At 47.8% G+C, this 22,559-nt stretch overlaps 5 protein-coding genes across 5 annotated transcripts; 1 reads left to right on the top strand and 4 right to left on the bottom strand.

Annotated features, from left to right (window-relative positions):
* Positions 1-6,636: 6,636 nt before the first annotated feature.
* Positions 6,637-7,317, bottom strand: N7532_007186 (HD domain-containing protein; the record flags this gene model as incomplete). Its single annotated transcript, XM_056619679.1, has 1 exon — positions 6,637-7,317. One exon carries the CDS (start codon positions 7,315-7,317, stop codon positions 6,637-6,639), a length of 681 nt encoding a protein of 226 aa, XP_056473045.1.
* Positions 7,318-9,525: 2,208 nt separating this feature from the next.
* Positions 9,526-11,274, bottom strand: N7532_007187 (uncharacterized protein; the record flags this gene model as incomplete). The annotated part of the gene is made up of 1 exon (XM_056619680.1): positions 9,526-11,274. One exon carries the CDS (start codon positions 11,272-11,274, stop codon positions 9,526-9,528), a length of 1,749 nt encoding a protein of 582 aa, XP_056473046.1.
* Positions 11,275-13,124: 1,850 nt separating this feature from the next.
* On the top strand, positions 13,125-14,305 carry N7532_007188 (uncharacterized protein; the record flags this gene model as incomplete). The annotated part of the gene is made up of 2 exons (XM_056619681.1): positions 13,125-13,989; positions 14,130-14,305. The coding sequence occupies 2 exons, from the start codon at positions 13,125-13,127 to the stop codon at positions 14,303-14,305; spliced, it is 1,041 nt and encodes a 346-aa protein (XP_056473047.1).
* A 1,713-nt stretch (positions 14,306-16,018) lies between these two features.
* N7532_007189 (putative MFS transporter) lies at positions 16,019-17,534 on the bottom strand (the record flags this gene model as incomplete). The annotated part of the gene is made up of 4 exons (XM_056619682.1): positions 16,019-16,402; positions 16,454-16,595; positions 16,642-17,103; positions 17,164-17,534. 4 exons carry the CDS (start codon positions 17,532-17,534, stop codon positions 16,019-16,021), a joined length of 1,359 nt encoding a protein of 452 aa, XP_056473048.1.
* A 2,739-nt stretch (positions 17,535-20,273) lies between these two features.
* N7532_007190 (MFS general substrate transporter) lies at positions 20,274-21,967 on the bottom strand (the record flags this gene model as incomplete). The annotated part of the gene is made up of 5 exons (XM_056619683.1): positions 20,274-20,426; positions 20,488-20,692; positions 20,768-21,051; positions 21,121-21,792; positions 21,827-21,967. The coding sequence occupies 5 exons, from the start codon at positions 21,965-21,967 to the stop codon at positions 20,274-20,276; spliced, it is 1,455 nt and encodes a 484-aa protein (XP_056473049.1).
* Positions 21,968-22,559: the final 592 nt, after the last annotated feature.

Here is a 22,559-nt window from a genome sequence, read left to right on the forward strand (position 1 = left end):
TACTTGCCGACCGCGGAAACACCCCCTCACCAACAGTTGGAAAAAACTGGGCATCAAATTTTATCAATCGCCAAAAAGTGCTTCGAACATGCTTCTCAAGACGCTATGACTATCAACGTGCTCAAAACGAGGACCCGAAGGTCTTACGTGAGTGGTTTAAAACCGTTCAAAATGTGATCAATAAGAACGGCATCCAATCAGATGATATCTACAACTTTGATGAGACTGGATTCGCGATGGGCCTTATTTCAGCACAAAAGGTGGTTACTCGAGCCGAGTACTATGGTCGTCGGGCAGTTCTACAGCCAGGAAATCGTGAATGGGTGACTACAATCGAGTCAATCAGTGCAGCAGGTTTTGCTCTTCCACCATGTATAATCTTCAAAGCCAAAAACCACAACATCGGTTGGCTTGATGGCCTTCCAAAAGATTGGCGATTTGAAGTTTCACCTAATGGCTGGACTTCAGATGAAATTAGCGTCCGATGGCTTCAAAATCTATTCATCCCATTCACCTCAAGTCGGATGAAAGGAAAGCATCGCCTTCTGATTCTTGATGGCCATGGTAGCCATCTCACGCCTCAATTCGACCGAATTTGCGCTGAAAACTCAATTATCCCACTCTGCATGCCAGGACATTCATCCCATCTTTTTCAACCTCTAGATATTGGATGTTTTGCTGTTCTTAAGCGTGCCTATAGTCGTCTGATTACCAATCAGGCACGGCTAGGATTTAACCATATTGATACGCTAGATTTCCTAGCAGAGTATCCTCAGGCACGAGAAGAGACCTTTAAACTAGAGACTATTCAACATAGTTTCACAGCAGCAGGTCTAGTTCCACTAGATCCTGAACGGCTGCTTTCAAAACTGAATATTTCTCTCCGAACACCTCCACCACCACCTAGCCGCCCAAGCAGCCGATCGAGCCAGTTCAGTCCGAAAACGCCAAAAACAGTCAAACAAGTACAAAGACAGTTTTCTTCACTCAAAAAACTACTTAGAAAACGATCAAGAAGCCCTCCTTCCCCATCAAAGATTATCCTAGATCAGATTATCAAGGGTTACTGTGTCTCAATGCATACCAATGTGCTACAAGCGCAGGAAATTGCTGATTTACGGGCTGCGAATGAGAAGAAACGGCAAAAGCGAGCAAGAACGAATCGTCTCGTTCGATGCGAACAGGGTATTACAGTTGGAGAGGGCTTGCGACTACCAGTGCAGCCAGTGCAGCCAGTGGAACCTGTTGAACAGCATCCGCCCGCACCGGTTGAATCACCTATTTTGCCACCCCCACCAGCCAAACGTGCACCGCGGAGATGTAGCGGCTGCAATAGTATTGGCCATTCAATTACTCGGTGCCCTAGTCTATAGTTTTTGAATTTAATAGTGTTTTTAGTAGTCTAATATCATTTTAAAAATGAAGGGGTAGGCGGTGTGCGTCACTCGCTTGGGTGCGTCACTCGCTTGGGAACTAACGTAATCCACAAGCGAGTCGATCACACAAGCGAGTCGATCACACAAGCGAGTCGATCAGCCAACGCGGTCGCGTCCCCCATTTAATCTTCCACTACCTTCAACCACCCACTATGCCACCAATTCGCTCTCAAAATGCCCAAAAACGTGTCGAGCAGGAAGGTAGGATCCTCTTAGCTCTTAAAGCCATCAAAAACCATGAAGTCTCTTCTATTCGTGAAGCTACGCGCCGTTTTGATGTGCCCTTTGGCACGTTATATAGCCGGCTTCGCGGTCAGCAATACCGACAAGAATCACGCGCAAATGGTCATAAATTGACCCAGTTCGAAGAAGAATCGCTTATTGAATGGATACTATCTATGGATCTACGTGGAAATCCTCCCCGGCCAAGCCTGGCTAAAGATATGGCCAACTTACTACTCGCAAGCCGTGGACCTACACCTCCTCCGACCGTTGGCATTAATTGGGTCCCAAACTTCATCAAACGTCATGCAGACACGATCGCGAGTCGCTTTAGTCGTCGATACGACTACCAAAGGGCACAATGCGAAGACCCAGCTGTCATTGGCGAGTGGTTCGACTCTGTACAGCGAGTTATAGCCAAGTACGGCATCGCCAACGAGGATATCTTCAATTTTGATGAGACTGGCTTCGCAATGGGCCTAACTGCGACCGCTAAAGTAATCACTCGTGCCGAATATTATGGGAAACGATCGATGCTACAACCTGGGAATCGTGAGTGGGTGACTGCTGTGGAATCAATCAACGCCGCTGGTTGGCACCTTCCACCGTATATCATCTTTAAGGGCAAAGTCTTCATCGAATCGTGGTTTGATGACCTTCCGGATGGCTGGAAAATCGACAAAAGCGCAAATGGATGGACTACTGACGATATTGGCCTTAACTGGCTTAAGAATCACTTTATTCCATACACTAAAGGCCGCTCGAAGGGCAAATATCGACTACTAGTCCTTGATGGACACGGCAGTCATTTAACGGCTCAATTCGATCAAATCTGCACGGAACACGATATTATACCAATTTGCATGCCAGCGCATTCTTCGCATTTACTCCAGCCACTTGACGTGGCTTGCTTTGCCCCCCTAAAGCGTGCATATGGTGAGCTTGTCGAAAGCCTAACTCGGAATGGCATCAACCATATCGACAAGCTTGACTTCCTTTCGGCATATCCTGAGGCCCGTCTACGAGCATTTAAAGATACCACTATACAAAGTGGCTTCAAAGCAACAGGATTAGTGCCATTTGATCGTACTCAAGTCCTTTCGAAGATCAATATTCGGCTAAAAACTCCAACACCACCCCGAAGTCGTGGAAGCAACAGTTCAGCCGATTTTATGCCTATAACACCACACAACTCTAAGCAGCTACATCGGCAGGCATCTTCGGTTAAGGCACTACTTAAATATCGATCTCAAAGCCCTCCTACCCCCACCAAAGCGGCCATTGATCAACTGATTAAGGGCTGCCATATGGCTATGCATAGCGCAGTGCTTTTAGCCGAAGAAAACCGGGCCTTACGTGCTGCAAATACAAAGAAAAAGCAAAAGCGATCAAGATCCACTCGTCAAATAGCTCATGATACAGCATTAGGTGCTACAGAGGCGCGTGCGTTGATACAGGCCAGCCAACAGCCAGCTGAAGCCGAAGCTACAACCTCCGTGGAGATCGCAAATCAGGCCAGTACGCAACGAACTCGGGCTCCACCAAGATGCAGTGGATGTGGAGTGATAGGGCATAAGATAAATAGATGTCCGAAGCAGTAGCTATTAATTTAATTGCGTTGTGGTGGTAATATATGCAAATCAAAATTATGACTGTAGTTGGCTGATCGACTCGCTTGTGTGATCGACTCGCTTGTGAATTACGTTAACGTAATTCACCACCGAGCTGACCGCACCACCGAGCTGACCGCTTACCCACTTTTTCGCGTCCAGACGCGTCGTTCTATGTTTAACCATCCACCATGCCACCAAATCGCTCTCGATCAAGCCGAAATTCCATTGAACAAGAGGGTCGTATCCTCCTAGCTATTCAGGCTATTAAAAATGGAGATAAATCACCAATTCGTGTACTGGCACGGACTTATTCAGTCCCATACTCTACGCTTCGAACACGACTTCGCGGCACCCTAAATCGCGCCGAATCTCGCGCCAATGGCCATAAATTGACAGAAATCGAAGAGGGTTCGCTTCTTAAGTGGATTATCTCAATGGATACTCGCGGTGGAGCACCTAGACCGTCGACGGTGCGAGAAATGGCTGATTTACTACTCGCGAAGCGTGGTTCAACTAATATCGAAGTCGTTGGCCCAAATTGGGTTACAAAATTTATTAAACGGCATCCTGAGCAGCTAAAATCGCGCTTCTCACGACGATACGACTATCAACGCGCAACGCAAGAGGAACCAAGAGTTATCCAGCAGTGGTTCGACACCGTACAAGCTACAATTCAGCAATATGGTATCGTTGACGAAGATATCTATAATTTTGACGAGACTGGCTTCGCGATGGGCCTTACTGCGACCGCAAAAGTCATTACGCGGGCGGAATACTACGGTCGGCGCTCGCTTTTACAGCCCGGAAATCGCGAGTGGGTTACCGTAATCGAATCAATCAACGCAAGCGGGTGGACGCTTCCACCAACAATCATCTTTAAAGCTAAGCTATACCATTATGCTTGGTTCGACAATCTTCCAGGAGACTGGCGCTTTGAAGTAAGCGCAAATGGGTGGACGACAGATGAAATTGGGCTTCGATGGCTACAAAAATGCTTTATTCCAGCGACAAATAATCGCATAAAAGGCAAATATCGACTTCTTATCCTTGACGGTCACGGTAGTCATTTGACACCACAATTCGACGAAATCTGTGCTCAAAACAATATTATATCGATTTGTATGCCACCGCATTCATCACACCTACTTCAACCACTTGATATTGGTTGTTTTGCATCGCTTAAACGCGCGTACGGTAAGCTCGTCGAGCGTCAGATGCGTCTTGGTATCAACCATATCGACAAGCTTGATTTCCTCGAAGCATATCCACTCGCGCGCATTGAAACATTTAAATCAGTTACGATTCAAAATAGCTTCGCAGCAGCTGGTTTAGTGCCATTAGATGCCAACCGAGTGATATCAAAGCTAAATATTCGGCTTCGTACACCTACACCCCCTCGGAGCCGACCAAGCAGTCGATCTAGCGCTTTTAGCCCAAAAACCCCAAAAACAAGCATTCAAGCACGTCGTCAAGCTTCATCAATCAAAGCTTTTCTTCGTCGACGGTCGCAAAGCCCATCACTTCGAGCATATCAAGCAATTGACCAGCTAGAGAAAGGGTTCCATAACGTCCGTCAAGAGCTTATAATTCTCACGAAGGAAATCCAGGATTTACGCTCAGAGAACGAGAAAAAGAAGCAAAAAAGGGCACGTACGCAGAGACGAGAAGCACATCCCACAGGCCTATCAGTCCAAGAGGCCCAAGAGCTCTCACAACCTATTGAGCAGCCTATTCCTTTGGTTCAGCCCGTTCTGCCCAACCCAGTTCAACCGGTTCAAACTACAGCAGCACCCCTACAAAAGCGTCGATTTACCTGCTCTATATGTGGTGAGATAGGGCATAAGTCAAATAAATGTTCAGTTAGATAGTTTTATTAATATTACGGCGTTTTGGTTGATAAATACGCTATTAAATAGGAAGAGGGCGGGTGAGCGGTCAGCTCGGTGGTGCGGTCAGCTCGGTGGTGAATTACGTTACGTTAAGTGGATTATGTAATAACTGGGTATGTCAATACTGGAAGTTGACTGTATCCGGGGATCAGGTTCAAACTGGAGGTCCTTCATCTCGATTTCCTGTAGATGAAGGCCTTCGCGCGTTCGCAATCGGGATAATTGTACGTACGTCGAGCAGAACTTTTGGTGACGGTCTCGATCACGTATCGCCGGGTCATCCTTCAGATCTAGAATCGCCGAGTCAAGCGTAGAGCCCTGCACTTTATAATCGGTGAGGCAGAATGTGTTGTAATTCAAAGGAAGATTGCTTGTATTCCTTCTGGACAGAAAACTTGAGGGTTTATATACACATGCGACCTCCAGATTGATTTCCAATCAAAGCTGGTAATTCCGTGAGGTTAGGAATTGATTCCGTTACGGTACGACATATCACAACAGAATGCCGGGCACATGGGGACTTGTTTCCTGCGGACAGAGTAGCATTTCACAGTGATCGACCTCTCTAAGGGGAAGACAGGAACGATAGCAGGCGCAAGGCCTTCGAACGCAGCGGCGCTTGACTTGTTCTGTTTGAACAAAACACACGCAGGAGGCTTGGTGCAAAGGATATACAAATCGTCAATCTCATAGAACTCAGCTAAGATAGTTTAATATTGAATTTGTCGTCTACGCGCGAAGGAGGACGACTCACCAGCTGGCTGCTTATTCGACACGGCTGGCGCAGGGACCAGGATAAACAAGACGCGTTTTTTGTATGTCTGAGGGCGGTCGTGTCGATCGAATTTTGGACATAATAGACCCACCTATATTGGCAATCTGGCTTTTCTTTTGCCTGAATCATGTCGGGCTATCGCGATCCACGACCTTCACTTCCTCGCAAATTCGGAGGTTCTGACATCGAAATTGAGCTTCGGCATCATGAAGGGCCACACAAGGGACAAAAACACAACTATCGCGACAGTGACCGGCGAAGGCCCTTGTTTCCCAAGGGAAAAGGCATGTATCCATTGTGAGGGTTCGTTGGAGGATGTTGCGCATGACTGGAAACCGTGACTCATGCGTTGGGGACGCTCTTGCAAATTGAAGCTCGTATCCTTTCCAGTAGCATTGCTTTTCATTCAAATTTCCCAAGATCAGCCGGTTTTTGTCTGACAGTAGATCCATTTCCTGACGGCAGTGATGAGGCTCATCAGCTCTCGGTGGGCGGCGATGGCTTGGTGGCGGGCCGGATGGGAATACCTTCACATCTGGGCAAGATCCGTTCATAACATGAGACCACATGGGCGAACAAGAATACCCCGCGTGTACAACTGATCACATAAAATTTGATCATATGTAGAGGGACGTTATCGCATACGGTACAGGGAACTTTTTGTGTGTATTTTAATACAAAATAGCGATCACGCACTAACCCTACACCAGAATGGATTCATCGCACCACCAATTTTTAAAAGCTTCCAGCCGTTCTGTACGGCTCTTTGCCATCGCCAATCCAACATCTGTTTTCATCATCTTTGCCACATGCAAGAGCTTCTCATCGAAATGTGCGACGGAGTCGTCTAGCGACCTGGTGGTCTTCGCGCCTCCGTATGTGAAGCAACGGCCAATGCCTATGGCGCCAATAGCATCCAAACGGTCGGCGTCTTGGACGACCGCCAATTCAGGGTATTTTTGGAGTAGTTCTTGCACTTTTAACGGATCCTTCACCTCAGTGCGATAACTGACTCCCTCACAGATAGATTGAATTTCCCACGCGTAGGATCGCTCTGCGCCCCAATCCACAAGCAAGTTCGTGATGAGAGAAGCTGAGGTTTGACTGGGTACCAGATACTTTGTGTCCGTGACATCATGAAGAAGCGCGGAGAGTGTGATTGTGCGAAGGCTTAATGGATATCCGTGCTGTGAATTCGCTGTCATGGTGTGATAAATTCTGTGTGCAAGGGCCATGACACGGAGAATATGCTGCCAGTCATGCGAAGCATCGAATCTGCTCATGTAGTCCTTGACGTATATGGCAGCTTTATTCACCAGCGGATCCTGTGAGAACAGATCTAATGGCTTCATGTTCTTGGTACTTTGGTTCAAATCTGACATCTTGAGACAGTCGATGAGTTCAATCGTGATTCTGGAATAATTCGGAGCGCCTGGAAAGTATTTCGCGAAATTCGTCTGGCACAGCAGTCTCACCAAAATAAAGGAGCAAAGCCGGCACTCAGTTCCTCGAAAAAGTTACTGCCTACATTTCATGGACAATCGCTGACCACATCTGTGCCGTTTTCCGTAGGGGCTTGCGAGGTCCGATTCCGCGGCAACGCGCCACACCACCTTGTTATGAGTTACCGAGGGCAGCGCACAGACTGGCGCCAGAGCGCAATTTTTAAACCATCATCGAACCGTAATGATGTGTATCAGGGAGCGAGATTGCACAAACGGTTTGCGTCCTGTCAGAGATACGGTGTGGGTACCAGCTGTCGCGACCAGTTGTCTGTTAGACACGAAGTGACGAATAATGCACAGACGAATGCAGCAAGAAAGACGTTCAACTGGTTCGGGACTCGTCATCTCCTCTTGTCCATGATGTTGTTGTTCTTGTTTATCTTTTTGTTCCTTCTTGGTGCAACGATCAGGGAAGGGGCCGCGAGTTTGCGACACGCACATTTGGCGGCAGATTCATCCGGGGACGCCGATTATCACTAATATTCAGCGGGACCCGCATTGGCTGATCGATGTCACCAGTCCACAAGGCCACGCCCTTCGGCAGTTCTAATAACCAACTCGGGCGATCGGCTTCAGAATTAGTCCGAGGACGAGGGCGGTTGATCAGCTATCACGGCAATGCGTCCAGGCACCCCGTCGGTCCACCATCTGTATTTTGCAGGCTCTCCCAATGCTCTCCAGATGCCAATCAGAATGGCCGAGGAGGCTGGGAACTGATCAGCACCGATCAGGATCGGTTCAGGCCACCAAGAAAGTGATGTTGGGACTGGGACTTGAGCAGGAAGGAGGGGGAGAGGGAAAGTTGAGCCGAGGGGCCACGTCAGCGCTTCAGGGGTATTCAGGGTGTTCGGGTGAAGAATAGAGGGGCTTCAGGGCGTTCAGGTGGAGCAGGCCGGACAAATCGGTTCGCAAATTCTGCGCTGCCTCAAAAAGTTTGAACTTCCTCTCATGGTTGACGAGTTCTTCTCGTGTGGGAAAAGGATAAGGACATTGACCTTCAAAGCCTAGCTCCTTCCAAAGCCGAGCAGTTTCGATCATTTCATGGCGTAAGGCTACTGCACCATCCTTCCATTTCCTATAACAATAACGAAATAGTCGAAAGAGGCTGTCATCCATCAGCCTTGGCCCTGAGAGTTTGGGCGTTAAGAACCGTGAAGGGAGTTAAACGCCATTTGCATGCTCCATAATGATGTATTCGCTGCCGACAGTATTTTTAATATCACTTGGTTCATCAGGATGTCCAGCCCAGTAACCAAAATACGCGAAAGTTTCTTACTTATTTAGGTTAGTATCCCCCGATATACCAGCACGAAATAAAGGCTCAAAATCACATCTCGCCACTTTGCTTTCTAAGCTTTCCCCTTTTCCCGTGGTGCTCGTTTTCAGGGCCGAAGCGCGACAGCACGCGTCATCCAGTAACCCCTTTTCACATGACTGCCATGTCCCAATTAGGCATACATTGTAACTGACACCACGCAAGATCCCAAAATCCCGATGGTTTCCCGACGACCCCAACGTCAGTAGCTAATTCTGGCAATTTGCCCATTGGGCCCTGAGACCCACTACTCGCGATAAGCCCCCAAATCTGGAAGTCTAGGGTACGATGAATACGGACAATTTGAGGTACAAAGTGCCCATTTAGTGGAGGAACACCGTGAGACGAATTGTCCGATCCTGTGGAGTTAAGGAAGCAATCTTCCTTCGAGGTATTTATAAGTGCCTCCGTTCCTCAACTGCTGACAAAATCTCCGAAACGTGTCTGTCCGATTGCGAAGTTTAGTACGAGTAGATATGGCATCTAGTCCCCCTTTCCATGAGCTTTCGGGTCAAGAACTCGAAGCTATCTTCACAAAAGCAAATATTGCGAAAGAGGCTGCATTCTGTAAGTAATCAGCTACTTTCGGAGCTCGACAAAAGCAAAACCAACAATCTGAAGTCTACTCTCTAATAACCAACTAGGCCCCTACTCCAAATTTCGTGTTGGAGCATGCGTCCTTACCAAAACTAGACAGTACAGTCAACTCTCATGGGCTGCACACCCTCCGGGGCATGGGTTTTATCTTGCACACACTCAATGTGTGCAGCTCATGAGAGGATCATAGCCCGATTATGTAATATATACATGAAGCTTTTCCTATTTGGGTTTAAATCCATCTCCATCAGCGTCTTCTGTCTCTTCCCATCTACCTCAAGCTTCTTGAAGGCTTTGGTTAAAGCCTCAATTGACGACATATGCTCCTCTGTGCACCCCTCTCTATGTGCAGCCCATAGTGATAGATCTGATAGGTGTCGTAGGATTACCGTGTCGGACGGAACCTCTGGTCTTGGCCCAAATATATATTCCTCGTCAAGATCAGGTAGATCATCGCCGATATCCTCACCAACGAAGTTGATGACAATGTCGTCCAACTCTGGCTCCGCGGTATCAACATTTTCATCTGATGGGTTGAGAAACTCATCGAATGGTAATATTTCATCTGCATCTGGTTGAAACGCAAGCTTTTCAACAACCTGATTATAAAGAGGCTTTAATTCAGGATCTAGTAGGTTACTTCCTATCTGGTCTTGATCAGCCTGATCTTGACTAGATAGTCGGCACCCAGGAAGAACAGTACGCTTGATGTAACAGTTCTGAATAGTCTCGTTGCTGACCCTTGTTCGCCACACTTGCGTTAACCACCGTAGCGTGTAGTTCAGACTCATACGTTCACGTGGATCGATGCCACGATCTAGCATACTTATCATCCAATACATCCAGCTCTTGCGATAGTAATGCTTGAGTTTTTGGATAATACCCTGATCTAGGGGCTGGTAGATAGATGTAGCCTTCGCTGGAAAGAAGACTATCCGGATATTAGACGGCGGTGGCGCCTTTTTAAGGGCTATACGATGTGCACTGAAATTATCCATCAATAGAAGTACACGTTTCTGTCTACCGATCCGTAGATAAAAAGCGCGTAACCATTGTTCCATAATTTCGTGTCGCATCCAAGCCTTCTTATTATAGCGCCACTTACATCCAATAGAAGCCAGATTCATACCCCTTAATGCGTGAGGTGTCTTTGCAGTTCCAATGATCCAGAGAGGCAATCGATCCGAATCGGTCGCATTTGATGCGACGACGACAGTTATCCTCGTCTTGTCTCTTTTCTGGCCAGGACGACCTTCAGATGTAAGCCCACCATTAGGCATACGACGCCAGTAAAGGCCAGTCTCATCCATATTATAGATATCCTCAGGCGCATATTCATCGCAGATGACCTGGATCGCTTTCGTCTCATGATGTATCGAGTCCGGCACCGAGGCAGCCTCACCATGAAAGGTATGCCATCTAATAGAATATCGACGTTTAAAGCCAGTTAACCAGCCGTCGCTGAATAGAGGCATAGTCTGATCTTTGTACATCGGCATCTTCTTCCAATATTCTGCAGCCTTAAGACGAATCAAGGGCCCAGTTATAGGAAACCCCTTCTCTGCGTGTCGTTGTTGCCACTGGAATAAAGCCTCATCCAACAGCGGCCAGTGTGCAGTAGACCTCCTCGAGTTAGTTCTAGCTTCGCCGTTATCCAGGTAGCTATACTGAGATGAAAGGGTTCGAGAAACTTTCGTGCGATCGATTATTCGGCCAAATTTCGCATGAAACCATGCAGCACAAGCTTTCTGGGTAGGCTTGGGACGTGTCTCAGACGCAAAGATACGCAGGGCTTTCCTCTGAGCATCAGATATAGTCGCATTTGATCGTTTTGGATAGGGTAGTTTCGCTGAAAGGGTTACCGAAGATCGCACCGAAGGAGCAGGGGGGAGCGATGGCGACGGCGAGGTAGAATCATGCATTGTGATTGGCCAGATATGATGAGTAAGCGAATATAGGAGGAATGAAAAGTGTGCAGACCATGAATGGTGCAGCCCACGAGAGTTTTATATGTAAAAGTGGGGCAAAACTAGTCCTGGCAGGAAAAAAGTGTGTAGCTGACAAATGTGTGCAACTCACGGGCGTGCAGCCCACGGGAGTTGACTGTATATGCGTACTGTTATCCTACTGACCTGCCTGGAATTGAACTTGCTCAATATTTAACCAGTGGTTCTTGGCAGAATTGAAATCTGGAAGAAGAATGACAAGCTGTGAACATCATTTAAGAAAGACAATGGTTATCAAAGAAATATGTCTCCAAACAAGATAGACTAAATGAAAGGTCCAGTAGGAGGGCCAACCGGTACACTGGAGAAGGGTAGGGTATTTCAAAGGACTGACCATTTGATGGATTAAGTGTAAGTTAAGCAGGGGCTTCTCCAGCAAAGTCGCCAAGCCAGCAGGCTTTCTTGTCTCTTCTTTCATGATGAAGCCATCGTCAATGTTTCTGATTTCATTGGGACAGTTCCAAACAGATCTTGAGAGTTTATTCTTGAAAGGAGAAGTAAAACTGCCACAGTGGTCCTTTCTGCGAAAATTGCATCATGGCGAACCTGCTTCCAGTCAAGCAATGACTCACACGGTCGTTGGCTCTTCATTTGCCAAGGTTTTGTGAAACCAGAGAACTTCACGAAGCAATATGAGTCTGATGACGCAAGATTCTTTTTCGTCCAACTGGAAGATTTCCAAACATGTTGAAGATGTGGACAACAGAGCGTTTCGAAGCTGATGGTCTGATTTTAACATGGAGAACACAACCTGTTGGTATCACCAGCTAGGTACTGTGTACACAGTTAAGTGGACAGTGTGTATGCTCCAAAGCAAAAGTCAATTGTGTTCATAGATGTAGTTGTTCAGTCTAGTTGGAAAAACACCCCTAGATCCCACACGCCGGCCTTCGGCGGTCACAACACCGAGGCCACAGCCCAGCGCAAGAATGTGTACACCAAGCAAGGGATGTTATCCATCGGTCGCTAGCAGTGGGTCACAGCCAGTTTGTTCCGACAGGAGAATATATCCCGACACAACCAATGAAGCCTGATGCCACAGTCACTGGAGGAGCGAGATCACAGCCTACTCAAGAAAGGACTTAAGTTTTGGTGGATCTTGTTCCACACAATGTATGTGGCATATGTTGACATGGTTGTCGTGGATAATTATGGGATAATTGCGGCCAATTAAATTCAGTTCCACAAATTGGGGTTTCTTGGCGACAATGCTTGAGCAAAGCTTATTAGAAACCTCGTATTTAGAGTTGTGCCTTGGCTTTTGACCACCCACTGCAGTTGCTCATGCAATCCAACCAACCAAGAGCATGCTATTCCTGATTGAATTTTATTTCTGAGCACTTGCGCCATCCTGGACTCCATCGGGATTGACGCCACTGTTTTGATTTTACGTGGTCGACGAGATCCTACTCGCCGCCTGGGACATTTGCTTCCGCCAACGACAAGAGGAACGATTGGAGAAGGGAAACCAACGATGATATGTTCAGATTACCAAAAGTCTTCCCCAGCTCGTAAATAGGCTTTGGAACACCCTATCCGTTGCCAAGGCCCTAAATTGTTTCAGGACATATCACCTGCTGAAACTGGAATGGAATGGCTCGGCTCCCACCGCTCAATCCTTCGGTAACACCCTGAACCGGAGCTGGAATGCTTGAATCAATGATGGAGACAAAGCCAACAAGTATCCAGACTTTTCTTTCTTCCCTCTTCTTATTTTGTCAACGAGTTCTAACCCCCATTCAAGACTACAAAAGATGAAAGACACCATGGCCTCCAGTGACTACAGCAATCTCCCCAGCTTCGACGATCTCCCACCAGTCAGGGGCATGCCCCAGGGCTGCGCCTGGGGACTCTTCGACAAAGATGGAGAAAAGGATTACCTAGGCTGCCTCAACCTCCTCACCCCGGCTGTCGTCCAAGCAGCCCTAAAAGAAGCGCGCGATGGTCAATCAGTTTCACTCAACTGGCCCATCAATGCCATCCATACGCCCGGCTTCATGCGCGCAGGGCTCTCACACAACGTGCTTTCATTCCAGGACAGCCCATTCAAGATCCACGGTTTTGACGACGAGGTACACTTCAACACACAATGCTCGAGCCAGTGGGACAGTCTCGTCCACTTTGCCCATCAGACCTCGGGCCTCAGCTACAACGGCGTCAAGCCTACCAAGGAGAGCCTTCACCAGGTTGACACCCCGTTTCATAAGGATCGCAACCTGCCCACACTCAATCACTGGCACTCACGGGGTGGTCTTGTTGGACGCGGGGTTTTGATCGACTACAAAGCATACGCAGACGCACACGGAATCAAATACTCAGCATTCGACTCCCACAAGATCACGACAGAGGATATTGAGGCGGTGGCTAAATGGGAAGGAGTTGAATTTCGGCAGGGCGACATTCTGATCATCCGGTCTGGGTTTACACTGGGCTTCGAGGAGGCGGGCACTCCTGAGAACCAGGCGGAGCTGATGGAGAAGCACCGCGCGGTTGGAATGGAAGGGAATGCGAAGTCGGCAAAGTGGGTTTGGAACCACCACTTTTCAGCTGTTGCTGGTGATACTATTGCGTTTGAGCAACTTCCGCCCATCCGGGAGGAAGATGGGAAGGAGGGCACGATTGGCGAGTTGCGTGAGTGTTATGATTCCCGCCCAACCTGCACTCTGCTACATGACGACGAGATTGTTTTCCCGCCCAAACATGCACCGTTTGCATTGATCTTCATGTCCTGATTATTTCTACTGCTGATACTGACGAGCCTTTCTTCATAGTCTTGCATCAATACTTCCTGGGATTATTCGGCCTCAACATTGGCGAGCTTTGGGATCTCGAGGCGCTGTCCCAAGCCTGCGCGCAGAAAAAGAGATACTCTTTCCTCCTTACAAGCTGTCCCCTTAATGTCCCTGGCAGTGTGGGTAGTCCTCCCAATGCCCTCGCCATCTTCTAGTGATGTTGGTACCAAAGATAGTGTCGAGGATAGTGGGGTAGCACCCGAAATAGTTTAGTTCCGTTTGTGTCGTGATATCTTCTTCATTTGTACTAGGGGATTCTCGACACTCCGAGATCGGGAGGTTCAACGCCTCACCCTACTCATGTAAGCAAGGACACCCTAACGTGTCCTCGCAGCATACGTTCTTTTCTTCTTTTCTTCAATCAATTCATCCTATCTTTTTGGATTGGTTCCCCTCGGTAGATTAGCCCCATTCTTGCATACAATGCCATACTGTATCAGCTAGCTGCGACAACCCATAAATAGTGAGAAATAGGGGTAATAGAAATACACAGTCATTTACTGTACTGTTGTGATATGAGGCTGGTGCAGATCAGGAACCAAGCCGAACTATCGGAATTAATCCCGAGATATCTGTACGAAGAACCAAGTTGATTGGAAATCAACTTGCTCTTCTCGTTGTATATATATGGCCTAATGTTTCCCTATGAACAATAAGACAATTCGTACCTCCGAAGTACAACATGTACATCTCCAATTGTCCGGATACAGCACGGATCGTGACAGCATCCACACATGAATCGCCACACCATGACAGTCACCCTCAAGATCGGTCTGGGCCGTGAGGCTAGAACTGTCCCTCACTCAGTCCAGGTCGCAGTTCGCGACTAGTGGACTATGTTCTGGGTCATGGCGAAGTCAACTTTGCACAATGCCGCCTCAATAGGAAGGAAAAATACCTATTTCGGTGTCGAGGGTCACCCTGGGGCCTGGGTCACATGACCACCAACATAGGCAAAAAAGACCACTCTCTCCGTGCTCAGTGGACATGACTTGACCTCGACAGGATTCCCGATTCTCCAGGTCTGGTCCGGTTCCACAACTGCCAAGACCCGGTTCAGGTTCTGGGTCTTTGGAACCATGATTCTCCACTTGGGTTCTTGGGACCGATCCTGCAGGTTCCTTAAGACTCAAACACGGCAAACTAGGGAAGCCTCAGCCGCCCTTTCCATCACCGCAGGGCAGCTGTTGAACTATCTTGGCGCCATATTGTGATGTGACGACGTGCAGCTGCCACATGCGGGATGTCTGACTGGGAAAAAAACGAACCATAGTTGATGGAGTCTGGGCTGAAGCACAGCTACGCAAGGAAGCAGGAAAAGACGGAATGGCGAGAGCAAGTCAAGAAATCTTGAATCTCGTGAAGCTCTTGAAACACTTGAATGTCTGAAGAACTACCTGAAAGGAAAGAATCATCATCCTCTTATGGTCTCTCAGGACCATATGAATAAGAATCTCCTAGAAGGAGAACAACACATCACCGACGGAATTTTACGGTCGGAAAGCTGCAAGACACATCAGAGGGAAACAAAACAGAGCAGGAGAGAACGGAAGGAAGCATCTGCAACAAGAACTCGGGTCCTGACGGGAAGGAACATCGAAGCTAAGACATCTGCAAGACCCAACGATATACTATACTGCGGCCTGAAACAAAATCCCCCCCAGCATACATGTATGTACGTACGAGCTGTCTAAGGGGAACATCAAAACGCGTCTGCCTAGTGGGACGATGGGTAGCACAGGATGCACGTCTTGTTACTGTTCCATTCTATGTACTCGCCGGGACTTTTGATTTTTTAAAGGTGAACAGAGGCTCCTCGCTAATAATACTCGAGATTCATACTTACACTTATAATCGTACACTCACGCTTAATTCTCTTCGTCGGCTTCTTGCGCAGTCCGCTTGCGAGGTGCTTCCTTGCCAGCGAAGCTGGCCAACATGCCCAGGTCGTAGACGACCTTCAAGCATCCGGCGATCATGAAGGAGACACCGAAGAAGCCGTTGCGTGCCAAGATACCTGTTAGCAGGGGTCCCATACTTTGACTGGTTGTCTTGACAACGTTAACGGCTCCCATAATGGCTGTGCGCTTGTTTGCTGGTAGGGCTGCCGCTAGGAATGCGGAGCGGGGTGCTACGTCCATGCTCTGGGAGCTAGCTCGTAGGACGAGGAAAGTTAGGGCCAATGGGAGGCTGGATGGGACGGATATCAGGGCCAGGCAGACGGCTGAGGGGAGGTGAGTGAAGACCATGGTCTGTAATAGTTAGCAATTGATCCGCGAAGACTGCTAGTATGAATAGCTCACCTTGACATTTCCAATGCGCTTGGCGAGAGATGATGCGACCAGCATGGAGGCTGCGGAGATGATGTTCGTGGTGAAGAAGATCGTTCCCAGTTCACCCTCGGGGAGGGAGAACTTGCGCTTGAAGAAGTATGTCACCCAAGATCTGTAGGGGTCAGCTTGTGTCAATGAATCGGAATCAGAATACTCACAGAGAAGCCAGTCCAGAGGCGAACGCGTCTAAACCGAACAAGATGAACAGTCGAATAACGAGCGACCACAGACCCTTTTCAATAGATGCAAACAAGCCCTTCTTCTTGGGTGCCTCCTGTTCCTGTTCTGGGTTTGGATCCAGCAGTGCACGAGTTTCACCATTCTCCAGAGTCTCCTCCTTCTGAACCTCGACCTTGCCACTCAAACTCAGAGTAAGAATCAACTTGACGATACCAACACCGGCATAGACGGAGAAGATAATCCGAGACGAACGAATGAACTCCCACCCGTGAATGGACTCCAAAGAATTGATAATCCAGCCACAGACCAGCATACCCAACGCCGAACCAGCAGTCCCAATAAGCGAATACCAAGCAAAAACATCACTAAGCAACTCATGAGGCGTAAGATGCGCCAAAGTCGATTCCTCCACAGCGCGGAAAGGACCAATTTCATTCCCACTGCCGAGAATTAGCACCTCACCATCAATCAGATCAGTAAAAAAGAGCCCAACCACTCACCTCGGACTAATAACACCAAAAACCGCCGCAGCCAAAAGAGCCCAATAATTCCCAAAGAACCCAAAAACCAGCCCACTCCCAACCATCAACGCCGATCCAAGCGACAACACCGCCTTGCGGCCCATCGCATCGGCAAATAGCGTGAGGAAGAAGCTAATCACCACATCGCCGACCAGCGTCAACGTCATAAATAATCCAATGCGATCATCCGAGATGCCAATGGCGGATAGGTATGACGCAAGGATGAGTGTTGAGCCGCCGTATGCGAATAGTCGGACGAAACGTTGAGCGCAGAGGAGTTTGACATCCAATGTGGAGTGCCACATTGTTAGGAGGCCTAGCTCATTGAATGCGTTGGTTAGGTATGGCATTTTGGTAGTGAGGTGCGAAGGTGGGGGAAGAAGAGGAAAGAAAAGACTTGGTGTTCAAGAATATTTTATGATAAGGGGAGACCCACACAAAAGCCCACTCTTCCATCATTTTTCAAGAGGGGGGTTCAATAACTGATTCTGCTGATTGAAATTTTGCTGATTCAGCGTTTTGGTGGTCCACTTGCTTGCTGATTGCCGTAGGGGGTGGCCTGGTTCTTTTGAGGGGAAAGGTTGCGGGTCGAGGGGCGGTTCGTGGTTCAAAAATTTCGAACCGCCCCGCCCCATCTCGAGGCCTTGTGTTATGCCAGTCCATATCTTACAATTGAGGGAAAGTCTATTTACGAGCCTGTTTGTGGGGCATCTGTGCCTTTCAACCAGCCCACATCGTCCCATTGTGGGTGCGCCACAGCGAATTTGCCAAGTACCTGCTATATGGCGTCGCCATATAAAAGTACATATAGATTACTTGATCTTGGTACATAGATATTTACTTTTTCTGGATTATTATTACTCAACTATATCAGTGTTTAATTTTCATTGCTATCTTTATTATTCAGAAGGAAAATTACGGGTGGTGAGATGGAAGAATCCCTCTTTCTTTTTTACCACTCAGAAAAAGTTCATGAGAGGGAAATTCAAAATATTCGAAGATGTCGAATTTTTTGTCAGAACTCCTGAAAGGCTTTTGATTCTCAGATATTTCCTCCTGAGTTTTGATATTACTATGTATAATATAGTCGTCTCTAGTAAATATCCCTCTATATTAGACTCAGAGAACATGTACCTTTTATATGGCGTCAATTCGCTGTGGTTGGCAGATTCGCTGTGGCGCACCCACAAAGGGACGGTGTGGGTGGGTTGAAAGGCACAAGACAAAGCCGAAGTCGTTGAGTTGATAACCGGAAATGAACAAAACCAGCCGTTTTCTCTTGCTTCAAAGTTTTCAGCCCCCTTTTTCTTTTTTCTCTCGCGCCAAGTCTTTCCTGGCAATATCAATATGTCAACATGCTCCACTCAATGAACACAAAACCTCATACCTGTGTTTGAACGGCACCTAAAGAGAGCTTACCAATAAAACCAAGCCAACGGTTGAAGACGCTTTTTACTTTTTGTCGGACTTTCGGATATCGGTATCGACTAGTACTGGCGAGGGCCAATTGAACCATCTCAGCGATTGATTGATTGACTCAAGAACCATCTGTCGGCCCCCGTTCAGGATGCCATCTATTCAGGGGTTTTAAGTGTGTTACAGCAACCCCTTCTCCGAGAATACCCCGATTACCATACAAAACAGGTAGGAGATTGGGTATCTGCTGAATCATACTGCTCCTGATTGTAATATCAGTCTCTCCGATCGACACTTTTCTCAACTTGATCCGTGAAGGTTGTGGATCTTCATTTTGGTAGGGTTCATAATTTCGATAACCAATTGTCAGCTTGGTTTGAAGAGAGACAGAATTGGAAAAGGGTACGGAGTTTTTGAGCCTGAATTTCCTTGTGTTGGATGGTGGACTCTCTCCCTACAAAAAACTCTTTCTTCCTCTGCTCTCCCCGTCTTTCTTCTTTTTTTCCCATTCAATCTCCTTTGATTTCTGCTACCCACACCCTTCATAATGGGACTTTTTCAAGACCTTTAGTTTACCCACATTCTCTTTTCAATATGCGTTTCCTCATACCCCTCTCCGTCCTCCTTGCCTCCACTGTGGCCTCGCCTAATAATTTCAACGACCTCTTGGATGAGATTTATGGCAACTGCAGAGGCGCTTGCGCTGCGGCCGAATTCAAGGAGAGTAAGGCTAGCTGTGGAGACTGAGAAGCTCCGCATCCAACGCCTGCTTCTGCAATAATTACGTCAACATTTTCTCTGGCGTCGATGCGGTGCGCTTTGGAAGGTGTATCTCAAAGTGTAACCTACACATCAGCAACATGGACAATTCTAAGTTGGGGCAAAATGTTCGCGACATCTGTGGCTCGAACTTTAGTGCTGATACCACTCACGTTGCGTCGTCACGGAGTAACATCGCCAGTCCCAGTACAGGCGGAGCAGGGTCGACTTCCACCGCTGCGTCGTCAAGCCCCTCTCACACTCGTGCTGGGAGCACTATTGCGAGCTCCAAGGCTGCACTTACTCTCGGTCTTTTGGCCTTCTTCCGTTATGCTCTGTGATTTTCTGACATTGTCAACTCTGAGAGAGGTAAAATACTGTGGATTCTCCACTGCTCTTGGTTATTCAGCATCCACCCACATTGCAATAGTAATTGTATGGTAATTCGGGTCATTCTCGGAAGAACTGTGATGTAATACGCAGTTTATAGCCCCTGGATCATTTTCAACAGATCGGAACACACAGACACACTCTCGTTAATCCATCTCATGCATCAATTGGCCGTCCCTCGATACTAGATGATACACGTATCCGACATCCTGACACTAACCCTAATGCAGGAGTAGTGCGTATCAGGGTGACAAGACAAAAGTATCAAGACAGGTGCTCCAACAGCTATACAATGAAGCGGGGAGTGATGCTCGAAGCAGCACGATCGGGACGTGCGGGTCGAATGGAACACAGATATGGCATCTACCACCTCCACCACCAACATGACGTGGTCTGTGTAGGGTACTGGACGGAATGCGAGAGTGTAACCAGGTGTCTTTTTTGCTATTCCTAGTCTCCTAAACGCAGATATCTATGCCAGCAATCCAAATGGGACTAGTGCTCCCAAGTCTAATGATCCCAAACTAAACATGTTCAGTCTTGGTCGGTTGGCCAGAATTGGTATTGTTGAGCTCAGCTTCCTTGGTAGGAAGGATCTCATCATCTTCCTGGATATCCATAGGACGACTCCGCTTCTCAGGGCCCAAAAAGGTCAAGAAAATCACGTATACATAGACCTAACATGATGACCGGTCAGCGGAAGGTTCTGATATGACAATAAGAGAGAATTTCACGTACACAAGCCATGAAGATACACATCACTAGGCCATAATTGAAATGAGTAACAATCTTGCCGTTGACAACCTTGGATGGCAGGGGAAAGCGCTGGCCGATGGTGGCTTCAATAGTGGCTGATGCCGACGAAACCAGATTCCCAAGCTGGTACGCTGTTCCAACGACGAAGGTTCGTAGCGATGGAGGGGCCAGCTCCATAAGATGAATTCTTTAGTATAGCAGTTAGTTAGACCGGAGGTTTAGACGACACAAGCTAGGGTTTAAAAGAAGGAGGGAGACCAACGGAATAACACCCCAGGCACCCTGGACACAAAACTGTTCGAAAAACGCCGCGACCATAACTCGCTCGTTGCTAACAAACGTATAGGGATAGAGCAGCGTACCACCTATCACACACGTCCAGAGGATAGAGAACCGTCGGCCAAAGATTTGGGAGGTATAACCCGCAACTAAGCCACCGAGAATTGCCCCTAGGTTTGCCACAACCTGGGTGACGGTAACTTGGTTGGCCGAGAGGTCGAATTGCGATTTGAGTAGGGTTGGGTAGAGGTCTTGCGAGCCGTGCGACTATACCAAGTCAGATTGGAAGATATATAGGGAGATGAAAGACCATCAGGGGAATAGGGGGATACAAACCATAAAGTTGAATCCTGCCATGAGCATAGTCATATAAATAAGTAGCATCCAGTGCTTCTTCAGCGCTACCTTGCCTTCCTTGAAGAATACTTTGCCAGGGCTATCCATCTCAGCTCGCACCGCAGCTCGTTGCTGGTAAACATTCGTTTCCGGCATCAACAGACGAGCAATAATGAATAGCACAGGAGGGCAGGCGCCAAACCAGAAGAGTGGGCGCCAGCCGTAAGAAGTGGTATTGACCAAAGCACGGGCGAAAATGGTCGCAAAAAGAAAACCAAACGACCAGCCTTGCTGCATCATACCTGACAAGAGGCCACGAGCTGCCTCCGGGGCATCTTCTAGCGCTGTAGCAGCAGCGTTGCCATAGATACCGCCCATTGCAATACCGTAGAAAGCACGCGTCACAAGAAATTGAGTGAAGGTCTGGCAGAAACCCGTGGCGAGTTCAAAGACGATAAAGAGCATATTGTTGGCAATAAATGGCCATTTGCGGCCGTAGCGGTCCGATAGGATCCCGAAGATGATCGAGCCAACAGACCGGAACATAAGTGTGATCGTGATACCCCATGTGATTTCTTCTCTGGTCTTTCCGAATGTCTCACTGAGGTCGGTGACGGTCATTGCCACCGTGAAGAAGTCAAAGGCATCCCACGTCCAGGCGACAAATCCAATCTACGGAATAGTTGTTAGATAGCGCTCTATTTACCGGGTAAGAGAAATATAGAGACTTTACCGAAAAGAACATCCATTGCCGCCGATTGACCAACGCAACCAACTTGAACGGATTAGGAACAGGGTCGAACGACGGGAGAATCGTCGGGAAGCGGCTTGCAAGGTAGGAGGCCATCGCAGCAAGATATCAAAAACAAGAAAGCAGGGTAGAGTATCTTCGTCAGAGTGCAACTGCGGCCATTTATAGTTAGCTGGTGTTGCTTTCTGAGTCCCACGGCTTCCTAAAACACAGGATTATTCCCTGATGATACGGAGAGCGCAGATTAGCGATTTCTCATCAATACATGTAAACATAATTAGGGGGCTGATATGGGACAAGTTGGGAAAGCAAATGTCAGGATGTCGGATACGTGTATCATCTAGTATCGAGGGACGGCCAATTGATGCATGAGATGGATTAACGAGAGTGTGTCTGTGTGTTCCGATCTGTTGAAAATGATCCAGGGGCTATAAACTGCGTATTACATCACAGTTCTTCCGAGAATGACCCAAATTACCATACAATTACTATTGCAATGTGGGTGGATGCTGAATAACCAAGAGCAGTGGAGAATCCACAGTATTTTACCTCTCTCAGAGTTGACAGCAAAGCTTAATTGACAGGAATGCCCTGTATAGTCAGGGAAATACACTGGATTTACTGGCCAGCGAAAGGCAACGGAATCAAAAAGGGGAAATTACCAAAAGATGCAAAAGAGTGTTGATTC

Source organism: Penicillium argentinense (genome assembly GCF_028826775.1).
Source record: "Penicillium argentinense strain IBT 30761 chromosome Unknown utg000006l_segment0_segment0, whole genome shotgun sequence".
Taxonomy (NCBI): Eukaryota; Fungi; Ascomycota; class Eurotiomycetes; order Eurotiales; family Aspergillaceae; genus Penicillium; species Penicillium argentinense.